The 21801-nt window shown below is 48.4% G+C and overlaps 1 protein-coding gene across 1 annotated transcript in view; it reads right to left on the bottom strand.

Moving 5' to 3' along the window:
• Positions 1 to 346: 346 nt before the first annotated feature.
• The window catches only part of GRHL3 (grainyhead like transcription factor 3), a 35098-nt gene continuing 13643 nt past the window's right edge, over positions 347 to 21801 (bottom strand). Inside the window, exons 4-18 of the mRNA XM_074850723.1 lie at positions 18595 to 18781; positions 17806 to 17867; positions 15855 to 16191; positions 15476 to 15555; positions 13450 to 13603; positions 12527 to 12638; positions 11706 to 11800; positions 9856 to 10014; positions 9192 to 9270; positions 8658 to 8791; positions 7734 to 7768; positions 6928 to 7016; positions 6698 to 6783; positions 5469 to 5533; positions 347 to 1236 (exon numbers count right to left, since the gene is read on the bottom strand). Of these exons, the coding sequence (XP_074706824.1) occupies positions 1122 to 1236; positions 5469 to 5533; positions 6698 to 6783; positions 6928 to 7016; positions 7734 to 7768; positions 8658 to 8791; positions 9192 to 9270; positions 9856 to 10014; positions 11706 to 11800; positions 12527 to 12638; positions 13450 to 13603; positions 15476 to 15555; positions 15855 to 16191; positions 17806 to 17867; positions 18595 to 18781 (1789 nt within the window). The 3' untranslated portion in view covers positions 347 to 1121. The remainder of the gene's footprint in view (positions 1237 to 5468; positions 5534 to 6697; positions 6784 to 6927; positions 7017 to 7733; positions 7769 to 8657; positions 8792 to 9191; positions 9271 to 9855; positions 10015 to 11705; positions 11801 to 12526; positions 12639 to 13449; positions 13604 to 15475; positions 15556 to 15854; positions 16192 to 17805; positions 17868 to 18594; positions 18782 to 21801) is intronic.

The raw sequence follows: 21801 nt of genomic DNA, 5'->3' as shown, positions 1-21801 counted from the left end.
ATGTGCCTGGATGCTCAGCAACCCCCACCGGCCCGCAGCGCCTTGACGGGAGGGAGAGCTCGGCCTGCGGAGGGGAGGCTGAGGAGGAACCCGGGCGCACGCTGCCTGCGCGGGGGAGGCAGGAGCTGCAGGCAGGAGCTGCAGGCAGGAGCTGCAGGCAGGAGCTGGGCAGCGCCCGCAGCCTCACACCCCGTCACAGAGAGACAGCTCAGACCCACCAACGCCTCGCGCTGCGGAGGGGCCGGCGGTGCAAACCCTGGGCCTCACGGTCACCTCCCTGCCCTGGCGCCTGCCCGGCCCTTCCCAACTCCAACCTCCGGAGCTGGGTGAAAACAGTTCATTTCCCCTCTTTGAACCTTTATTACTATGGAATATCCAAAACAACAAAACCAACAACACAGTTACAAAAGGAGTTCACGGAGAAATGTGAAGCAGCCTGTGTTTGAAATGCTCTGTGTCACCGTACTGAGTCAAATATAAAACAATGCATATTTATACATATATAAAATATAAAAGGAACAATACATCAGAAATGTATAAACAAGGGCTATGGAGGCCTTCGTGGTATTTACACTCAGAGATACGGCAGGGTGGGGGGCGTGGGAGCAGGCAGTGTCCGTTCGACAGTGAGTTTTAAATGCATCTGTGAAAGTCTCTGTGGCCAGAGAGAAGCTCAGAGCTGGGCTCAGCCCTGCTGGAAATGGTTTGAAGGTTCTGCATGACCGGTGGTTTGGGAGAAAGCCAAAGCCGAGGGCTGGATCAGTCACGGGCCAAGGCAAACAGCGCAGAGGCAGTCCCCTGCCCCTGCCCCGGCTCTGACAGCCATGTTAGTGTAGCTGCACGTTCCCAGCTGTGAAACAGGAGGTCAGGCCCATCGCCAGAAGGGAATAAAATAAAATAAAATAAAAAATAATAATAATAATAAACTCAACAGAGAGCAGTTCCATGTTCACATCGATAACAGATCTTCCAAGCAGTCTCCGGCCCGGCACCGCGAGGCCGAGGTCCTCCCCAGAGGCAATATTCAAGTAAAGGCAACATGTTGAGGCACTAGGCTGAGCTCTGTTGGGTCAAACTTGCCAGCTTGGAGAGAAGTCCCAGTAAGTGCTGCCTGTGGCTCTTTATAGCTCCTTGAGGATGATCTGGAACTTGTCCTCAGCTTCCACCATGTCCAGGAGAAAGGCCATGTGGTTGCTGTAGTGCTGGATGATGTTGTTGTCCATGTTCACCAGGATCCTAGAGGAGAGGGAGAAGGGCTGGGTCAGATGCAGCACAGGGAAGGGTTTGTGGAGCAGCTTAGTGGGGAGGGCTGGACATTCCCGCACGCTCAGGGTCCCCCATCATGAACTGGAAATAACATCACTGTCAAAGCCTCGTGGCCCTCTCCAAAATGTCTCCACACAAAATTCCAATTCAAAATCACCGTTACTGCCCCGTTATTGATCGGCGTTGCGTTACCGCAGCCACGCTCCTCACTGCCAGCCGGGCTGGGCTGCTCTGGGATCCCAGCCCCGGGCAGGCACAGGAAGGCACCTGCAGTGTCCCCATAACCCAATTTCAGGGGCTCAGCCCCTCAAATTAAAGCCACGATACAACACAAAAAAAACAACCTGCAGAGCTTTTCGCAATTCTACCCTCGACATGCCTAGGCCCAGCGTTTGCTACACAGGTAAATTAATCTGGATTACAGCAGGGTGTGAATTTAGAGCAGAACTGCTCACTCCTCACTTCTTGCCTGGGTGCTTTTAGGGGTGCATTATTCTGAACAAGCTGAGACTCCCTGGGGAGTAGATGGAAGCCTTTCCCTTATCCAGCCCAACCTCCCATGCAGACGAGCCCTGAGTGTTGCCCGGGAGCCCTTTCTGTGAGGAACACACAGCGGCAGGCCGAGGGTATGCAGCCAGCTGGGCCAGCCGGTGGCAAATTCCTCCCGGTGCTCAAGGGCACATCTCCAAAACCCTGCTGCAGATGGCAGCTGCGCTGACCTGGAATGAATTACGTGGAGACGTGGGGAGAAGGAAACGTTTCAACAGCTGATTTAAACCTGAGGCTGCGGTTCTGTGCCAGGCGAAGGCCCCGCATTATTGTAATGAAAGTAACGGGGCAGCTTTGAATCACCCCACTGCGTTCCCATAAATCAGCTGTGAAATTTGTAACTGTTTGGAGGAAACAAAGAGAACAAATTATCTTTCTCTGCAGAAAGCACATCCCCTCCAGGTTCCTGCTGGGGTCATTAATGGGGCAATAGCATTAATTGTGCAACGCTCCACAAGCCAAGATTAAAAACAAGAAAAAGAAAAGGCTGAGCATCGAACGAATCTAACAGTTTAACAAGCACAAACACGGGGCCCTGTGTCCCTCTGGGGAATGCCTACGGCCTGTTTGATCACCACGGTACGGGCGGGCTCGTCACAGCCCTGGCCCAGCATGCCCTGATTGCAGAGGTGGGAGCTCTGTCCTTGTGTCCAGCCTGTTCTGGTGTCAGCTGTGTCCCCGGGCCTGACCCCGCGCGGCCTTTCAGCAGCACATAAAACACTTTACCAACAGGCTACGGCCTGGTCAGGAAGGGCATCGCAGCCAGCGCGGGGGGAGGCTCTGACACGGGGCCTGACGCTGTTCCAGGGGCTTCCCAGGGAATCGTAACCATCACGGCTGCACCACCCCACCTCCTGGCACCGGCGAGGGGCAGCGCTGGGGCTGCCTGCAGACACGGGGCCCAGGTCCCCAAGCCCCGGATCCCCGGGAGTCTGGGTGCCCCTGGGGAGACAGCGCAGATTCCCAAGGGGGGGCTGTCACAAAAAGCCTTGCGACAGCCGCCCCGGTTATCTCTGGCTATCTTAGTGCAGGAAGCCAGAGAAGTCACCTGTGCCTCTTGCTACTGCACTTCCATCTGATTTCTCAACCACAAAAGATGCAAGGGAGTGTTGATTAGGAATCTGAGCCCTGTATTGTTTTTCTAGACCAAACCTCACCAAGATACGAAATTACTTATTATTGCTCTTGAGTCACCCTGGGACTAAGTTCATGCGAGTGAGCTCATCACACTAAGGAGGCCCATGGCTGACAGTAGGTCCTCACCTGCTCTAAACCCAGGTAGTACCACTGAGCTTCACTGGTTCGCACCAGATGAAGATCTGACCCTCAAGCTGTAATTACCAAGAGAGGATTGTTTAGGGTGGAGCAATAGGATAAAATTATTTAAAGGAAAATTAAATCTGGGGGAGCAGGAAACAGCGTCTGACTCTGCCACCTCGTAGGCTGAAGAAAATCTTGTATGTCCCCCACACTCCAGCAATAACCTACAGCATCAGTCATGCCCAGCTTTCATTAAACTAGCTGTCAAATTTATTTATTTTTTAATCTAATTTCCAGGTGTTGCCTTGTCTTTTCATTAGATACCTCTTTGCTCCACCATTTGGGAACAAGATGGAAAGGACATCTGCCTGTTTTTTCCCCCAATCATTATTAAACAACATTTGCTACTTATCAGATCAAGTAATAAACAAAACCAAAGCAAAACAAAGTAGAGGTGGCCTCTCCCCTGCAGCAGTGCCATTTCCTGGTCCACCTGCAAACTCATCAGTGCCTGGATCTCTCTTGCCATGCAGATGCTCACAGTCAGCTGGTTCAGGAAACTCCAGCCCAAGCTGAGAGGAGTCGCTGTGTGATGACAGCCCGGTGACCTGGGATGGCCACATCACAAGCCACCGCCACAGCTGACACACCTGAGTTTTGGCTCAGTCCTGAAGCTGTAATAATAAACTGAGCACCCCTGTCCTTCACAGTTGTTCTTCGAGACCAGACTTGAGGCACTCTCTGACTGAAGGTGTATGGGACAACCCGTCTCATGAGGCCACCAGTGTTGTTCTTTATATTTGGGGAAAAAATTTCCATTTCTGGGGCTAGTGGATGAGCAGCATCTGACAGCACTGAGGGCTCTGAGCTCAGGAACAGGTGGAAGAGCCTCCTGACAAATTCAAATACCTCACTCACTATGGCCCACCCCTCATCTTAAAATTAGGACCGTATCTGAAAATCCTCCTAAATGGGGAAAGGTTTCTCAGTTGTGGATTTAGAGGTGAGGGGTTGTAACAGCTTCCCAGGTCAGTGACACCACCTCACAGCACAGGGGAGAAACCACCGCCTCTCCCCCTCCAAGCTCCTCCAACCCTGCCCAAGGCGACCAAGTTCTGGTGACGCTACACGAGTTGGGAGATCCCATGTGAGGAGCTTTAGGACTTTCTCATCTCCCTGTCATCAGAAAGCAAATGCAGAAGCAGAGCTTTGGCCTAACCCTCAGCTCCCAAGGCCTCTCTTCCCTTGTTTTGTTCTGCAGAGGATCTCCTGGGGGGGCTGTGCTGGTGAGAACAGCAGGGCTGCACAACACGGGGCCTGTCATCAGCCCGGCTTTTCTGCCTGTCTCTCCCCATGCTCAAACTCTGGACCAGGGCCAGCAACAACAATGAGTTCATCTCCCAGGCAGTCACTGCTGCTTGCAAAGCCTGATTATATCTCACTCACTCTGCAAGAAGGGCTCTGGATTTAGCTTTATGAAAATAAGCTTGGGAGTTTACGAGTTGTTCCCTTTCCATCAGCTGAAGGGAGAACTCGCTGCCAGAGATTGGACAACCCAGAGGGAGTTCTTAGTCCGGAAAACTTTCTGAAAGCAGCGCTCAGCTCCACACCAAGACCACTGCCCTCCACAGAAGACTCAGCGGCCGGTGCAAACTAGCACCGTTCCCTTCCAGCCACGGGGGAGATCCACGTGGATCGGTCACTAATAAACACCACGTTGAAATCACTTGAGAAGCCATTTCCCATTTACTGCAAACCTCACCCCAGCCCGCAGCAGCGCCTGACAAGCGCCTCGACTGGGACCTGCATGTCTGTACTGGGGCTGCACAAGAGCCACCAGTGCCCAGAAGGGTCCGAGCCGTCACCCCCCAAAGTGAGTGTGAAGTTTCCTACCGACCTCCCTGGTCTGGGGACGGGATGGCAAAGCTGGGACCAGCCACCCCCCTTTCAGATCTCCCCTCTTCTCCACTGGGGCTGCCCACGCTCTTATGTAGCCAGTACAGTCTCTTTCTGGGCCAGGGACACTTAGGCACTTGGTCTGGAGAAGCAAACATTTATACCTCTCTGATGGCAGTAAGATAAGTTCTCCATAACCTCAGGCTTTCAGACTGAGACGCAAAGGATCACCCATTAAAGTACCCAAACAATTCCTCCTTCATCCAACTTCCTTTCCTTGGGAGACTTTACACTCCAAACAAATATAATACAAACAAGCATTATCCCAAATCTTTAAAGCCCAGAAAGATCTGAGTTTTATATGCTCCAAATAGCACAGACTCACATGGCTTTACTTTTTATTATCTTGTTAAAACGCTATTTCAGCCTATGGCAGGGTACCAAAGAGAATGGGGTTTTAGAGGCACCGCAGGAAAGCAGATGAGAGATTAGCTTACCCTCTTTTGCATTTTTTGTAGACTTTATAAATGCTTTCTTCAGGAAGCCCATATTTTTCTGAAATCTGTGAGAGAAAACATGGCAATTCTTTGTACTTGTAAAATTAAATTCCTATGATAAAAATCAAAGATAACACTGAGCCAGGGGTATTCAGCCCCAAAGGATTCTCCCTCCCTTTTACTCTAGAAAAAAGGGCCGAAGCAATGATCTGAACAGGATGATTTGAACATGTCCGTGTGCTGCCGTGGGCAGATGGACAGGCTGCAGCTTGGCCTTGGTTCTCTTTCTGGCGGCTACTGCCAGGCCAGGAAACTTGGGGAACAATCTTCATTTTTTTTTTCTCTCATTCCCTGGCCTGTTTGGGCCTTGATGCATGAACCTGCTGGGCACAGAGAGCGCTGAGCTCTTCCTTTGCTGGTGCATGCAAAGGTGAGAGAAACCACAGAAAGTGTCAGACTGTGTCTGCTGTGGATGCACCCGACTGCAGCTTTTGCTTCGGTTTTAGCTGAGCTGCAAAGCTTTCCTGGCGACCTCTCCTAGGCAAGTACAGTTACGGTCTGAGGATGACAGGAGCTCTTTTTGTAGCTTTTTCACAAGCATTTTCTGTAGAGGTTTTTGACTCTTTGTGGTGAGGGATGGGGGAGGGAGAAGATGGCAAAGAATCCTCTGTGCTGACATTTTTCAAACTCTCTATTTTTAAAAGTTTGTAAAACCAACAGAGCTTAAAGTGCAGCCATAAAGCCACCCCAAATCTGGGAGGTTTATTGTTTGTTTCCTTCCCAGCAATCTCCAAAGAGAGGTGGGTTATCAGAGATGCTGCTGATAATCATCACAGAAATATGTCTGTGTGCTCCTCAAACATAACCTAGGGAATTCCAGCATGAGGCCAGAACTGGCTTCAGATTGCACATCTGCAGCCTTGAGACTGGAAAGGGAGTTTTACAATGGAAAAGATGAGTGTGCTTTCACAAGAGAAGACTTATATTATGATCTGAACAAAACATCTCACCATAAGGTGTGTTCTTCCCTGCTGCAGCACTAACAACACACAGCCCATGCCAGGAGCTGTGGGTAGAATTCACCTGCTACTCACAATTTCCATTTCCATTCTCAAGAGAAAGCAGACATGAGATTTAAGCAGTCTCATATCCAGCTTCCTACATACCAAGGACCCTTGCCCTTTTATCCGCAGTTTGTTCATGTGCCGCAGTTTTTTGACAACACTTACAGCTGTTCTGAGACCCTGGAGATCTGGTGTCTTCAACATGAGAGCATCAAACACTTCCTCTGACTCCCTCCGCACGTACAACAGGACTGAAAGAGAGAGAGCACAGCACTGCGTCAGGGCTCTTCACAGCACGTTCTCAGAGGGATGCAGCCTCACGTAATTCAAGATCCAAGGTTACTTGAATCAAAGGAGACACTACATTCAGGAAGAGTTCCCATCCCAGGGGTTACCTCTCTGAGGATCTTCTTCCTTGGTTTGCTTTGGAGGTATCGGGTCAAACTCATCTGTGAATGAGGCACCACTCCGTTTTAAGGGCAGCCTAAGCAAAAGGAATACAGTACTCTCAAGAGGACAGAAGAATAGCAGCCAACAAAACAATTCCAGCCATTGAACTTTTGATTGAACAATTACTCCAACAAACATCCAGCAATTAAATATTGGTTCTGTAATTACGGCAGCAGAGCGACTACCAGAGCTGCAACATCCTGCCTGAGGCATACGGGGACCTCAGGGAGTGCAGGCAGTGGTTTTGGTATCACACCAGAAACAAAAGCCTTCTGCACCTTCACGTCATTGTTTCTCTATTGATATCACTGGACAGTGGATCAAGCCTAGGGGAAACACTGGTTCTCCTCACTCTGCACACATTACGGGTGTGATTTCCACTTCATTCTGGTTTATTTTGCAGCAGTATCTGCCTCTGGCTACTTGAACCCTTCAGTGATAGGTCTCTGAGCTTTTTTCCCTCCCCTCTTTCAAACACTGTCACAATAAGAACAGCAGGGCAGTCACGGAGCAGACTCATGTTGGAGTGGCTCACTGACAGGGAAGGAAACCTGTCTGTGTTTCTGCATCCCTTGAGTCCCTTCCAGGCCAAAGTGTGACACATATTTTGACACTCAAGGGCACCAGGGAGACACTGCTGTGTTATTTTGCACCTGTAGATGTACACTGCCTATGGATATCAAACAGCCATGACATACGCAAAGAAACAGAGCAGCTGCTGGATGGGAAATATAAACTGCTGCATCCTCACCTGTTTGCAGAGTTGGGAACAGAAGGAGGGAGCACCTTGAAACGGAAAGGAAACATTGATCTGTTAGTTTGCACAGTATCATTGTGTGCCAATGAAGCTGGAGGGGGAAGGCAACATGGGCACATTTTAAACATGGTTTCCCTCCTCCCACTCCTGCATTTTTCCTGCACAATTAAACCCAAACATCTGTATGTGCTTCTTAGACTAAATGAAACCTGATATAAAGAACTTATCTAGATTCTCCTCCTCCGCCTAGGAGAGACCTGAACACATATCTAGCTAGACCCAAACGCAGGTCAAATCTCATAACCTGCTTGGGATCAAGGCCCAAGTTTCTCAGTGAGTTCTTTGGTTGTAAACCAGATTCTTCTAGACCCTGCTTTTGGTGCTGATGCATCAGGACAGCAGCAGCAGCAATAGGATGTTACAGTAGTGTCACAGGTGGTTTTTTCCCCCTTTCTGACAAACTGAGACAGTTGTTTCTTGAGGAAATACTGATGAGCTCTAAAGGAGGCTGGGTCTAGGTTTCCTCAGGCTCAAGGGGATAGAGAAGGGCAGAGGACAAGTGAGAGATATCCCACACATGCAGGGACTGATATGGTTGCATTTTTCTATAGTTTACTTTCTGCTGATATTTTTCCTACCACTCCAGTCCTCTGTGGAAGCTGCAGATGATACCTGTAAACCACAGGAGCATCTGGCTGGAAGGAACCTGGAGAGGTTATCTTGCCCATCACTGTTGCATGACTATCTAGGCCACTCCTGACAGCTACGTCTTCTAGTTCACCACATTTCCACAGAAGACTTGTGGTTTGGTTTTGGTTTTTTACATAACACAAGTCATGTCTGGGGGACGGATCAGTTTGGAAATGACGGTGGTGACAGATGAGGGCAACAGGTTGGTTGTTTTTTGAAGGGACTTACCGTGCCACACCTCTGCAGGTTTGAAAAATGGACGTTGGGGATAAACAGGACTGGCTGGGTTTCGAGGTCAGTCTCTGGCCTCAGGAACGTGATTTCATTCCCTCTGAAGCCAGAGAGCAAACAGCCTTTCAGACCTACAGATGGAAAGTCCAGTTCATCTCAGCTCAGACGGCAGTTTAAGAGGCAACTACATGCAGACGGGGGAAAGCACCTGCCCAATGTCTCCCAACAGAAATATTAAAAAACAGACGGGACCCCGCAGAACCAGGTCTTCAGGGCTTGCCCAGTGCTGCCTCCCTTGGGGAAGGCTCCCTGCCAGGACCCCAGGACAATTCAGAAATTGGTTAGTATTAATAAAGGGCTTTGAGAGTCTTGGTAGGAGACCAGCCAAGGACCTGACTGACAAGGTATTTCTGAATGGTGCTGATTTCATCAGGCTTGGAAATACCCAGGGCCAGATCTTGTGGAAGTTAACGGACAAGCCTACATGGATTTCAACACGCTTCGGATCAGGTAACGAACACCAGCACTGACCATTGTTATTGGAGTCCAGGCATTTTCCTTTCCTCCTGAACTGTTTCCTTTCATCATCCCTCATTTTCCTCTCTGCTCCCTGTGGGGAAGATAAGGAAAAAATTAGGACATTGACAGTTCTAACACTGGCAAGAGAGGGTCCACTGGCCATCTCTGGGAGGTAAGCACTTTAAGGTAAAGGCAGCCTTTATTCAAAAATGCTCATCTCAGACCTTCTACAAGCCATCCTGAACTTTCTGATACTTCTAAATTAAAAAACAAAAACAAAATTTGCTTTTAAAAATGAAAAATGCCGACAAAAATAGCTGTGAGAAATTTTTCCATGGGAAGATATCTGAGGCTGGGGAAGAACCTCTAAGGAGATTCTCGTCTCTTCTGCTATTTACAAACTTGTCAAAAATAGAGTTTATTATGAGGCACAATCCCATGTAGGTCTGATATGGGGAAAACTTTCTAACAACTCTGCTCAACAAAGGCCTCAGCAGTGCAGACACATCCCCGCTGTCCTGTCTCACTCAGCTGAGGGGGTTAACCATCTCAATTCCTCAGCCCTGACCTCTAGGCTGTTCTAGACTCTCACAACCTTTCTGATCTTTCTCATGGAGTCACTGGCCACCAGTTTAAAACTCCTCTTGGACAACCTGATGGAAAAGCAATGTTCTACCTTATCGCAAAATATCTTGATCTGGCAGACGGCGCGGTGCACCAGCTGGCTGGTTCCGTTGCCGTAGTCGTAAGTGTCTATCTGGAGGTTGAGTGGGACACCCTTCACTCCTTTCTGGGAGGAGAAGTCAGTGCTCAGGCAATTCACCCCAATAAATACCTGCAAATAGGAACAGAGATTGATACAGCTTGTTGGTGCTGAAAACATTATTCCCAAACAGCAATGAGAGCAGTGGGTAGGAACAAAAGCAGCTACTGAGACACCCTTCCAACCCTCCCAGCGTCAGCCAAGCATGTGAGCTGTTGGTTTCCCACCTGAGCACAACCACTGTCCTCCCGAGCCACAGTCTCCTCCACACCTACTGCAGCTCTCCATCTCTTTAGTAACACCCAGGCTATCCACTCATCAGCTCAGGCAAGCCTCAGACCAGATGCAATGTCTGCCTGGGGATGTTCTTGATGATATTTCTGATCTTTCATTTGAACAAGGGACCCTCAGACAGCAGGGCCCCGGAGGAAGGGAGGAGGGCTAGACTACAGCTTCAGGAATTACAAATCATTGCTGCCAGTTAAATAAATATTCATCACACACTGGTCTCCTTTCTCACTAGGATGGAGTTAACTCCAGTGGAAACTTTTGAAGAAAAAGCTGAGCGCAGGCATAATCCACATTGTATCTCCAAATTACCAACTCATTTTTGTGACCTTAAAATTTCCCCTGGAGTCTGGGGACAGATTTGCAGCTGGAGAAGCTCTCACAGCTCCCGCAGCAGGGCTTTGGCTGAGGATTTCAGCCCTGAAACCTAATGTCAGATCTAGTCAGTACCTATATATAGAAAAGAAAACCACTTCACTGTGGTGTGAAGTTTAATTGCAAGAAGAGAAGTAACAGGTGCTGCAGACGACCCAAATACCTGACCCCTTCTGTCGCGGCTCCCAGCCCTTGCAGCTCTCTGAAGTCTCACCTTTACCTGCCCCAGGCCAGTGCATGTACAGAGTTTCTGCTAAGAGTTAAATCCAGTTTTGCTGAGGTGCCCCCAAGGGCTTGCCACATACCTGACATATTTCCATTTCTGACAACTTTGCCTTGAAGACATTTGTTAACCTCTTGGGTTGTAAAAGACCAAGGTCGCCTTTGGGCTAAAAGAAGGGCTTATTGAGATCCCAAAGCAAACCAGAGTTTTCCCAAGCTACCAGCTTCAGAGAGATGGGGTATTTATGCTTTTCTTTTTTTCTTAGTTACTTCATCTTTTTTTATACCTTCCTTTCAATCCACACTAGAAACAAAGTGTTAATGAGAGACTCTGAAGAGGTGCAGAAGAGACAGCAGAGCTGGAAAGACGTTGATATAAGCTTTATGGATTTTAAGGTCAAAAGGGATCTTGTGACCTGCCTGGCTCCCTTCCACATCACACAAGCCACAGAAGGGTGGTCAGTCATTTCTGCATCAAAATGCTGCTTTGAAAGGAGGGTCTTTGTTCCCTAAGCTGTGGTTTATTTAAGTAGGCTTCACCTACATGTGAGTAGAGCCCTGATCTAGGCTGCCTGCTGGAAAAGGCTTTCTTCAGAGTTATCCATCAGCACTAAAAAAACATCTCTGAGCCAGTCTCAGGTGTACCCAGAGTGTTTATTAGCTAATGGCAATGCTTAAACACACAGAGAAACATGGTGTCCTTCCCCACTGTCCTGGCAGACAAACACTACCTGGGGCCACTGGAATGGCATTGTTTGGATTTGAAACTCTGTCTTTCAGCTGAGAAGTGGGGGGAGCATGCCTGGGCTGTCAGAAAGGAGGCTACAGTTTTGCAGTGGACCAAGGCTTCCCATATCCCTGCCACAAGCAGTTTGTACCTTTGCTTCTTCATGGATGTTCCACACGAAAGACAGCGCGTTGTAGGCTAACTCCTCAATGTTCTGCACTGTGTTGAAGTTTTCTTTACAGTCAGCTGAAACGCAATGGAGAAGCAGTTTATAATGGAGAAGCAGTTTATACTATGGCTGCAAAACTGGTTACATTCCCTAGGCTCTCCACTCCCCCAAAGCCTGGCTCTGACTCCAAGGCTAAAAGAAGCCTTGTAATATAACAGAGGCCGTCCTCAATACCACTGGATCAACCTTAGTGTGTGTATGTGAGGGATAGGCCAGAAATGACTCAAAGGTATTGGCTGGTGATTGCTATTTGAGTAGTGATGTTATGCAAAGTCAAGGTAGATTCAAAGTGTGTGTCTCGCTCTGAGCTGCAGGGTGCTCAGCGAGGAGCTCAGCTAGACAGACAAAACCTCTGGCCAAGCATAACACACTGTAAAGCCTGTGTGGTGGCAGTGGAGAAGGACAAGCCATAGAAAAGCCTCTTCTAGCTCAGATTCCTAGAATCCAAGAGGCCATGGTCACATCTGTAGGAGACAAAATTGTTCAGCAGTTTCTGTCTCTCTGACTGAGGTGGCTCTTTGATGTATCTTGGTCCCTACACTTGGGAAACACCATCTTAAACCTGCAAGAGCTCCTCAGCCAGAAAGGATCTGAAGTCAGCAGATCAGCCTGCTCCTCCCTGCTTTCCCCCAGGCCAGATTCTGGAGCTTCAACTCTGTTACTGTCTATTGGAAATGCAGTAAAATGGTGCTAGAAATTATCAACCCCACCCAGCCATCGCAATCAGACAGCCCCGCTCATACCAACATCAATGACTCTCTGCTTGGCCGTGGGCTGGCGGGAATGCCAGTGCTTCCAGAACTTGAGCTGCTCCGTCGGGATCTTTTCGTTGTCAAAAACAATCATCACAACACTCTGTAACACAGCGACCATATCCCATATCAGTACACACAGCAGACTAAGGCTTGGTGCCCTTGCTGCCCTTTCCATCCAGTGCGCCCAGGCACTGGCCAAAGGCAGCTTAGTGTCATTGTTAATGGTTTATAGCTGGGGAAACTGAGGCAGGTGAGGGAAGGGACTCGAACACAGGCAGGCAGGCAGCGGCAGAGCCAGAAGCAAAACTGAGATGCCCTGTATGCCCCCTAATTGGGCTGCCTGTGAATTTCCATTGACACCAAGGCGTACAAGGATCCTGCGCTAGAGGAACATTAGCAGTGCTGCAGCAAGTATTAGGCTGGGACAGCCTAAATGGTCTTTTTCTAGACGTTCTCAGTTTCAGGAATCCTGTAAGTCTTGAGATGTCCAAAGACTAGCCCCTAAATACTGCCCACAATTGGAGGACCAGGTTTCTTTGCTGGGAATTCAAGCTCAGTTTAGTCTCAGGGGTGGCTTTGAGGTCTGGCCACACATCCCAGGAGGAAGATGGGGAACCCCTCTCTAGCTCAGAAGTCTTCCCACCAGGGCCTCCAGCCAGCCATCAGCTAGGGAGGCCTTTTGTGCATCCCTGACCTTACTGTGAAAGGTTTCAACTGCCAGGTAACATGAAGGCTGTTGCTGTGCATCAGAGGATTAGCTTGCTATGAGTGAATCCATCCCATTCATCGCTTTAAGCCAACATGAGCCACAAAGCCATTACTCTTCATGTTCAGCTCTGTTCCCAGGCCAGTACAATTGCTGGATGTCTGATTACAGCGTGTGTCAGCAAAATTGTCAGCTTGTCTCTTACCTTCACTTTATTTGAGGACAAGTGTAAACATTTGCTGTCTCCAGCTGTCCGCAGTGTGATGGGGTAGAACTGTCCTTTGTTGAGGTAGGCCATGGGAGAGTCCCCAGACTTGATGTGAATGGCTTTGGGTGACCCCAGAGTGTATTCAAAGTCACTTGTATGGAACAAAGAGAGAATGATGAATAAGCACACGCTGCCATTTCACTCCAAAAGCAAAACAAGAGACGTACGAGTCTCCACCTCTACAGGTTACAGACACTGTACACACAGGAGTCTCTGCCCTGTTCCCCATCTCACACGCCCTTACACCATCGAGCACCTCCCAGCACAGCACATACTGATCCTCCCCAACACCCTGAAGAGCAGCAGTTCTTCGACAGCCTCATTTCACCCTTTGGTTTTGCATTTAAAAAATCCTGTACATTATTGTAACCAGTATTTTTCTGTGGATGGCTACAGAACCATTGCACAATCAAAAGCCTAAACCAAACCAAACAAAAATAGGTACCTGTGATGAGACTTTTACAACATCTTAAACTCAGATTCCTGTCTCCAAATTCACGCCCATAAATGACTGACCCAGGAAGACTGTGTTCTAATGGGTCCTGTAGAAACAGGAGGACCTGCAGGACACTGACATCTGCTTGTTTCTCCAGGTGCTTAAAAATGGACTTAGAAGCCCAGCTTGTTGAACTCTCAGTCTGGTGGGCAGCAACTTTAGTCTTTACAGAAAAGATTTCTAGTGTTACACAGAGGAAGGTGTCACTGTTGACAAATTTAAAAGAAGAGCCCGATTTTCAAGAAGCCCTGCTCTTGGGCATTCACCAGCACCTATGAGCATTCAAACCACGAGGCCATAGCTCAAGCTATTTTCTTCTGTGAGGAATCTGTGCAAGCCATCACCTGTACACAAGCCTTCACACAGACCCTTCAAGTGCCCTGGAGTTGAAGATCATCGTATTCCTGTTTAGTCACCAACCCATCTCTTTTTCCTGCTCCACCTCCCCTGTGATGCCATCTCTGAAGATAGGCTTGGCAACTCCTCTTATCTAGAGCCAGGAGAGCCAGAGAACTTCAGTGCACAAATAAACAGCAAACAGAAAGCCTCTCGCTCATGAGCACGAGCTGCTGTCTGTGTGAAAATCCCCACGTCTGACAGCTGAGTCACAGAGTCAGGTGACTCAGGAGGCAAATAAAAAGTGGGAGGTGGAATAATGTTACCTGCTCGGAGGTTTGATGCGGTATCTAGAGCAGGAAAGCTCTGCCTGGGAGAGGGGTGGAAAGGAGGAAGAAACCTCTCTCCTGTTTTAGGAATGAGAGGCAGTGACATCTTCTAAAAATCAAGGTTGACTAACAGTGCTAAACCCAAAGTGAGAACCTAAACCTTAGATGAGGAGGAGGCTGCTCATCACCCTCATCAACCATCATCCTCATTTTCTCTGTCATTTATGCCATTCCAAGTAGCTTGTAGAAGGATAGTGCAGCCACCTGGATCTATCTGTATCACAGAACCAAGCAGTGCTCCCTGGGAAGGGGCTGTAGTGCACAGCAAGCCCTCCCATGGAAGACCTCAGGGCCACATTTCTGCCCCTGCAGGTCAAGGTGCTGATGAGGTGTGGAAGTGCACAGCAGTGGAAGCAGTTGGCATCGGATTGACACCACTTTGGCCAACAGAGTACTGTCTGTACCACACAGCTCTCAAGCTAAAAACATGAACTGGCACAAATGCGCCAAGTAACTTGAATTTAAGATCGGGTTTGACTCCTTTTCAGCAAAACATTTCAAACCCTAATCCCTGCTTCATACAACAAACACTAACATTGATCACTGCTTTGTGTCTAAAAAGTCACGGAACAGCAACTTGCTCCTAAGACACGACTTGTATCTGCAAAAACATGAGATCTGTAAGTTTGCAACGGTCATTGCCAAGACCGGCGCTGGGACGAGGAAAGGGACACAGTCTTTCCCCAGGAAAGGTACACAGCCAAGGGCGCTGGGAACCCAGAGACCCTGGATTGGCAGTTACCTCTTAACACCGTCTGTAGCGTAACTCTCGGGGCAAGGTGGCTCTGGCTGGGGTTTGAGGATATCACTGAAGAGTAGCGACTGTAGACAAGTGGAAACAAAACAGTCAGAAGTAGAATCTTTCATTGCTTTGTCCATCCACCTTCTCCCAGACATTACAACAGAGGTCACAGATAAAAGATGGACCCTCATTTCAAAGCCTTATCCTACTTCCAAACTCAATGTAAAATCCCAACAATTCAACGGGAACGGCATCAAGCTTCTAATGCAAAAGCAAAGCTCCCACTGACTCCAGCATGAGCAAACCCCAAACTAGAGACAGCCTCATGCAGTACCCCCTGGGCTGCACTGCCAGCATGCAACCCACTAACAGCTCTGACCTCCTGGGGATCCTCTTTGAAAGTGCTGTCTGGCTGCCACCTCTGCTGTGGTGGGGCTACGGGGATGGTCTCGAAGAGGGAGTTCAATGAGCTGTTGTCGTATACATCCCCTGGAGGGACCATGAAGTTGTCTGGGGTGGCGTCCAGCTTGCTAGTGCCTGGTGGAAGCATGGCTGGCTTGTGAGGAGTAGGGACGCCTTCAAGACTTAAGCCGTTCTTCTTCGGTGGCTCACAATATTCTTGGGTCATGGAAACATTTTCAGACAAGAGCTTCATGAGATGGGCTGAGCCATCAAAGGATGCGATCTCTGGGTCATACTCCATTCCGTGGCAGTGCCTGGTGGAGAAAGGGTCCCGTCTCAAACCAGGGCAGAGCGTGGACAACCCCAGCAAGTTGTCACAGCAAGAAGCAAGTGCCTTGATGTGCTGCTGGGAAGCAAACTGCAGAGTCTAGCTGCCAGGTGACCTTGAGTCAGCTGTGTACATCTCCTGCTTGATATGGGAGATCTGACAGGCCCATGGGTGATCTCCACCCACATACACACCTCACAGTGCAATCAGCAAGAGCCAGAGGTGCTCAACAGATAAGGGATGACCACACAGAACCAGAGAATATGGTTTAGACACGGTTTGGGGCTGCAGATCCAGGGCCTACATCCATTATTTCTTTATTTTGGCTATTAAACACTCAGAGCAGCAGGGACAATAGGAAAGATAACTGCTATGTGGTCTTTCAATCTTAGTCTTTTTAGGCTCATTGACACTGAAAGTTGATTTTTTAAAAGTGGCTTTCTTTGCTTTTTTTTTTTTTTTTTAAAGGAAAGGTGATTCTTGTACAAATTCACAAATTCCAGGAGCTTAGGAAGCAAAACTCCCAGAGAACATGAGATCAGTGAAAAACTGACAGGGCTGCAGTGTTGGAAGTGAGGTGTATGGCCAAGGCTGCAGAGCAGAAAAGACTTAAGTATAGGAGCTATCAAGTGATAAAGACATGTACAAAACCACACTCCCCTCGCACACGGAAACCATCCCTTTGTGCAGCATCCCAAGAACTGGTCCCTTCCACAGCAGTGACTCTGTGACCCTGCTGACTCTGCAGCCCTAGCTGAGCTGGGAAAATGTGTTACCATGCTCAGAAAACAAACCAACCCCCACGTTAGCAACCCGCACACCTCTTGGCAGCATGAGTTACCCCCAAGGGAAGTAAAGCTGAGCGGGTAGCTCCCACCCACTCTGCTTTGAGAGCTTCACCTTCAGGTATATGCTGAAATTTCCATAGTTAATAAAAAAAACGTACCACTGTCCAGAATGCAGTGGCCTTTCAGAGAGGAGAAAACAGCTTAACTCAGGTTACTTATGAAGAAGGAATCAAGTATCGTTCAAGAGGGTTATTCTGTCAAGTAGTTAAAAACAGACAACCAGAAAAGGTTGCCAAAGTACACAGCATCCAGGAAGGGGAACTGAACTCATAGTGGCAAATGAGCCATTAATTTCATAGTTAATTATCTGAAAACCTCAAAGACAAATGGGAGTCACTGGAAGAGAATCCTGGGAGACTGGAAGCAAGTGGAACAGAAACCCTTATCAGCCTAGGCAATGGAAGAGGACTTGGTCATTCCCTTCTTGCTGCCAATGCTTAATCCCTTTCCCCATTCCAGTTGTCACAAAGTAGGAAATAAAGACAAATTCTTCAGCTGCTACAAATCAGTGTAACTCCTCTGAACACAGCTAGACAGATCCTCAGTTGTGTAAATGGGTGTAGCTCAATTTATACCTGCTTGGGATCTGGCCTAAAGAATTTTAATATATGTCTCAGGGTTAATAACCTCCACTGTTGTTGGTAATAACACTGTGCTTTGATGTCTATTTTATGCAAGCTAAGAGACCCATCATGCATGCAAGCAGCTGCAGGAGAATTAGACAGCTATAGAGAGCAAAAAATTAAGCTAACCTCTTTCCTAGTTCATTGCGTCCCATCATACCAGATGGAAGAATCCTCTTCTCCTTTGGGACCTAGAACAAGGCAGAACAAAGAGTTTGTTTATTGTTAGATTTTATTAATGGAAAGCAGAGGGAAAATTAGCCTTGTCTGTGTAGCAAGTGAAGTCTCATAAAACACTGGGTGAATAATAAACACACTGTGAGGACACGGGAGACCTGGGCTCTCTTGCTGGGCTCCTGCTGTGGATTCCCAAGGTGACCTTAGGCAAGCCACATCATCTTGTTCTGGGAAGGACTTTCAAAAGCACCCAAGTGAATGGGAACATCAGTCCTATTGGTTTCATTAAGGGCTAAATCACATCCACATTTCTTGAAGCTCCATCCTACAGCAGCACTGGAAAAATAAAGATGCTAGGGTTTGCAAGGCACACAGCTCCTCCAGCTCTGTGTCTCTCAAAGCATTGCTGTTTCTTGTATGAAAACTGTTGGGTAAAAAAACCACCAGCCTGAGACTTAAGACACCCAGGTTCAGATTTCCATCCTGTTCTGGGTTCAGTTTTCCACCCTGTTCTGGGTTCCCTCTACAGTGTAATGGTGGTTTGTGCCTCAGTTTACCATCTGTGCACTGGGGATAACAGTGGCACTCTAGGCCCAGGGGTGTTATGAGGATCATTGCAATAACAACACGGAGAGCTCAGTACCTGGGTACCTTCCTAAACTGGCTGGGACCACATTTTACCTTCACACTTCTCCTCTGGGACAGACACCCCCAAGACACCCAGCCCCAGTGGGAACGTACCATGTAGTAGTCATAGAGGAGGCTCAGGGCAGCCACGCTGTCATCATCTCCATTCACCCTCATCATAGCTTTGGTGGCTGCAGTCAAGGGGTTCTCTAGGTAGGTTTTCCAGGCTTCATCTTCATTGGTATAGGGGAATTTCTGGAAGTTCATGGTGTCATTCTTCATCAGACGCACAGATCTAAAACTGAGCCAGACACAGGAAAGAGGGAATGAAGGATACTAATTTTCCACAGCAATTTCCACGCCACCGAGCTGAACACACGAAGGGCTTCCCAAAGGCACTGCTGGAATGGAGAAGGGATGCTTTCCTGGTCCTTAACTCCCAGAGTCTTCAGGATTACCAATTCTTCTGCCTGTAGCTATGTACAAAATTAGGTCAGAGTCTGTCTGGCGGGGCCATGCAGAGAGGCAGATGTACCTCTGCTTCCCTCCTCCTGCCCCAGGATGCAAATCACCACAACATCATCTGCAACTGCTCCTTCCTCAGCAAGTGCACACTACCAGCCAGCCAGATCATGCACCATCAAGGTGGGATTTCGGTCAGTAACTTGAATGCAATGTGATCAGGAAACTGCAAAATTTTTCCTTGAATTTGGAGCTAAAGGCCAGCGCAGCCCACAAATATAAATGATCACTCGGCGTTCAGAGATCTTGACCAGATGAAACCAAACCCCATCATTATTCTTTGCTGTAGTTCATGGTTTTTAAAATGTAGTTACAATCTAACTTAGTTTTTTTCCATCATTTGTATATGATTTTACTTAGATGGAAGTAGACAGGCAGATCACAACACCCTCCCTTCCACTAAAAAATTCCTGACAAAGGTGAGGCTCATGGGACTACGTGAGCTGAGAAGCAACATACCAAAATAATGCCCTGCCTGTCCTCTCTTCTGGCACTTTCTCCAGGTCTCTCCATCTTATGTTAATAAACTGTCAGACACTTAATTACCCAAACATTGGTCATCTTTCCTTTTCCTCCAGCAAATCCTACTAGCAGCCAGCACAGAATCGCCTCCGCACATTCCCTGGGTGCTCTGTGCTGCAGGTTCACCCCGCTCAGAGGAGGGTGAATCAGTTGCTGTACTCCTGTCACATCCTTCAGCCACGTGTATATGGTGTCACCACAACAGCTCATACTATTCATCATAAAAAACAAGTTTGTGGACAAAAATTACTCTTTCATCAAAATGGAAATGTGCAGGAAAGGTAGACTGGGTTTTTATTACCAGAAGTTTAAAAAAATTATAAGAAGATTTCTTTAAATCTCCAAAGTTGCCAAGAGCAGAACTTTTTCAATTGCTGATTTTTTTTATGGAAAGGCAAGGAAAATCTACAAGAGTTTAGGCAATGAATGTTACATTACAATGGCATTTTTATAAGGAATATGTTGTTTCCATTAAGCTAGTCTCCATGTGTTTATAGTAAGTCCCAAGCTAGACTTTTAAGTGAATCATTCAGAGAACAATAATTCCTCTTGAAAGGAATCTGGCATGTCTGAAACTCCCAATTATTGCCAACCACGACAGACACTGCCAGCCCGTTTGGTGTGAGCTGCCCACGCTGACAGGGTGAAAAGCCAGGTGCTCAGCGGATGCTCCTGGGCTGGAAACTGGAAAGGTGCGGAGGTGGACCTTGGATGGGGTGAAGGGTGCTGGTCCATCCTCCCCGGCAGCCCAGCTAAGATGGCTTCACTCCTGCCCCTGCACCAATCTCTCACACTGCCATGTCTCCAGCAGGGAGTACATGTATGAACCGCACATGGATGGTTTTGGTGATGCTCCTGGGTCAGCCCTAAGAGCTCTTCTTGGCTGAGCAGAGTGGCAGCCCTATAATTGTACACAGTCTTTCCCAGAACAGCACAGATGAGGCCATCAAGGGCTTCCTCTGCTGTCCTTGTTGCCTTTTTATTACAGAATACGTTGCTGCCACACAGAGTCCCTCTGCATCTGAGCCACACAGGAGAGAAGCTGGTAACAGCTCTGCTAGTGGCCTGAGGCACCCAATTCCCACTGGTTTCTGTGCTCACGTGGTGGCAGGTGCCCGAGCTCAGGTTGGTACAGAGAGCAGCTGCTTCCACCTTATGGTTCTGGCCACCGCAAGCTCCCATCACGCGTCGGTATAACGGAGACACTGGGTTTGCTCCTCTTCTCCCTCGCACGTCGGGATGATGCACCAACACCAGTTTCACCCCGTGCATGAAACTTCACCAGGTGTTTTGTGAGTTTCGTTGTCTTTAGCGTTTCTCACGCAGCCCTCCCTCCCCTTCAGTGCCGCTGCTGTCTCCAAGGCGAGCAATCGGCATGACTCAGATTTCACTGCTGTCGACTTGGCGATGGGCTGTTCAGTCCTGTCTGGACAGGAATCCTCACCCGTTCTCAATCCGATCTTCTCAAGGAAGAATAGGCAGCAACAGAGCTTGCTCTCAGGGTGAGACTCAGCTCCTATCACTCGTAATCAACATAGATAAACACACCATGGTAAGATGTAGCAACAAAGCATTCAGGAGCTTAAAAAAGCACAAATACTACAAGGAAAAATGCTTTGGAGCTTTATTCTCCCTCAGCCGATGCACTCCTTGTTGTGCGACTCTGTTCTGCCTCCCTGCCTTGTCACTTTGGCGTGGCACAACCACTATATGCATGAGCAGCTGATGTTTTAGCATTTTATCACCTGGTCTGCACTCTGGAGGCAGAGGGGAATTGGAAGGGGGAGCTTGAGATCTCAACCACTTGTAGCTGTGTCCAGTTTATGAAGAATACAAGTTTGAAAAGTGCCCTAGGAGCCTGCATCTCATTTTCACGAGTGGCTCCTGGCTTCGTTGGATAGCTCTGGCTGTGCTGCTTGCAGACATCACCACCTCATCACTGCCTGCCCCACGCCTCTGCTAGGAGAAACTGTCCCTGCAGCAGCGATGGCACAATGGAAAACCTGCCCTACCCTCCACCTGGCATACTACAGCAAAGGCACTTTCCAAAAGTCGTACACTGTGCCCTGAATTCGAGAGCTCTAGAATGGGGGCACACATTGCCTGGTGGTACTCCTGTTACAAAGCACCAAACTCCAGCAGAAAGGAAGATTAGGACCACAGCATTTTAGGCTACTCCAGCAGGACTCACTGGAGGCTTCTGTCAGGACCCTGTAGTGCTTAGAAACTGCAAAGTCCTTGGAAGTCAGTGGGCCGACAGCACAGCAGCTCCTCCCG

Source organism: Strix aluco, chromosome 26 (assembly GCF_031877795.1).
Source record: "Strix aluco isolate bStrAlu1 chromosome 26, bStrAlu1.hap1, whole genome shotgun sequence".
NCBI classification, from domain to species: domain Eukaryota; kingdom Metazoa; phylum Chordata; class Aves; order Strigiformes; family Strigidae; genus Strix; species Strix aluco.
Note: the sequence above shows the minus strand (reverse complement) of the source record. Positions and strands in the feature narration are given on the sequence as shown.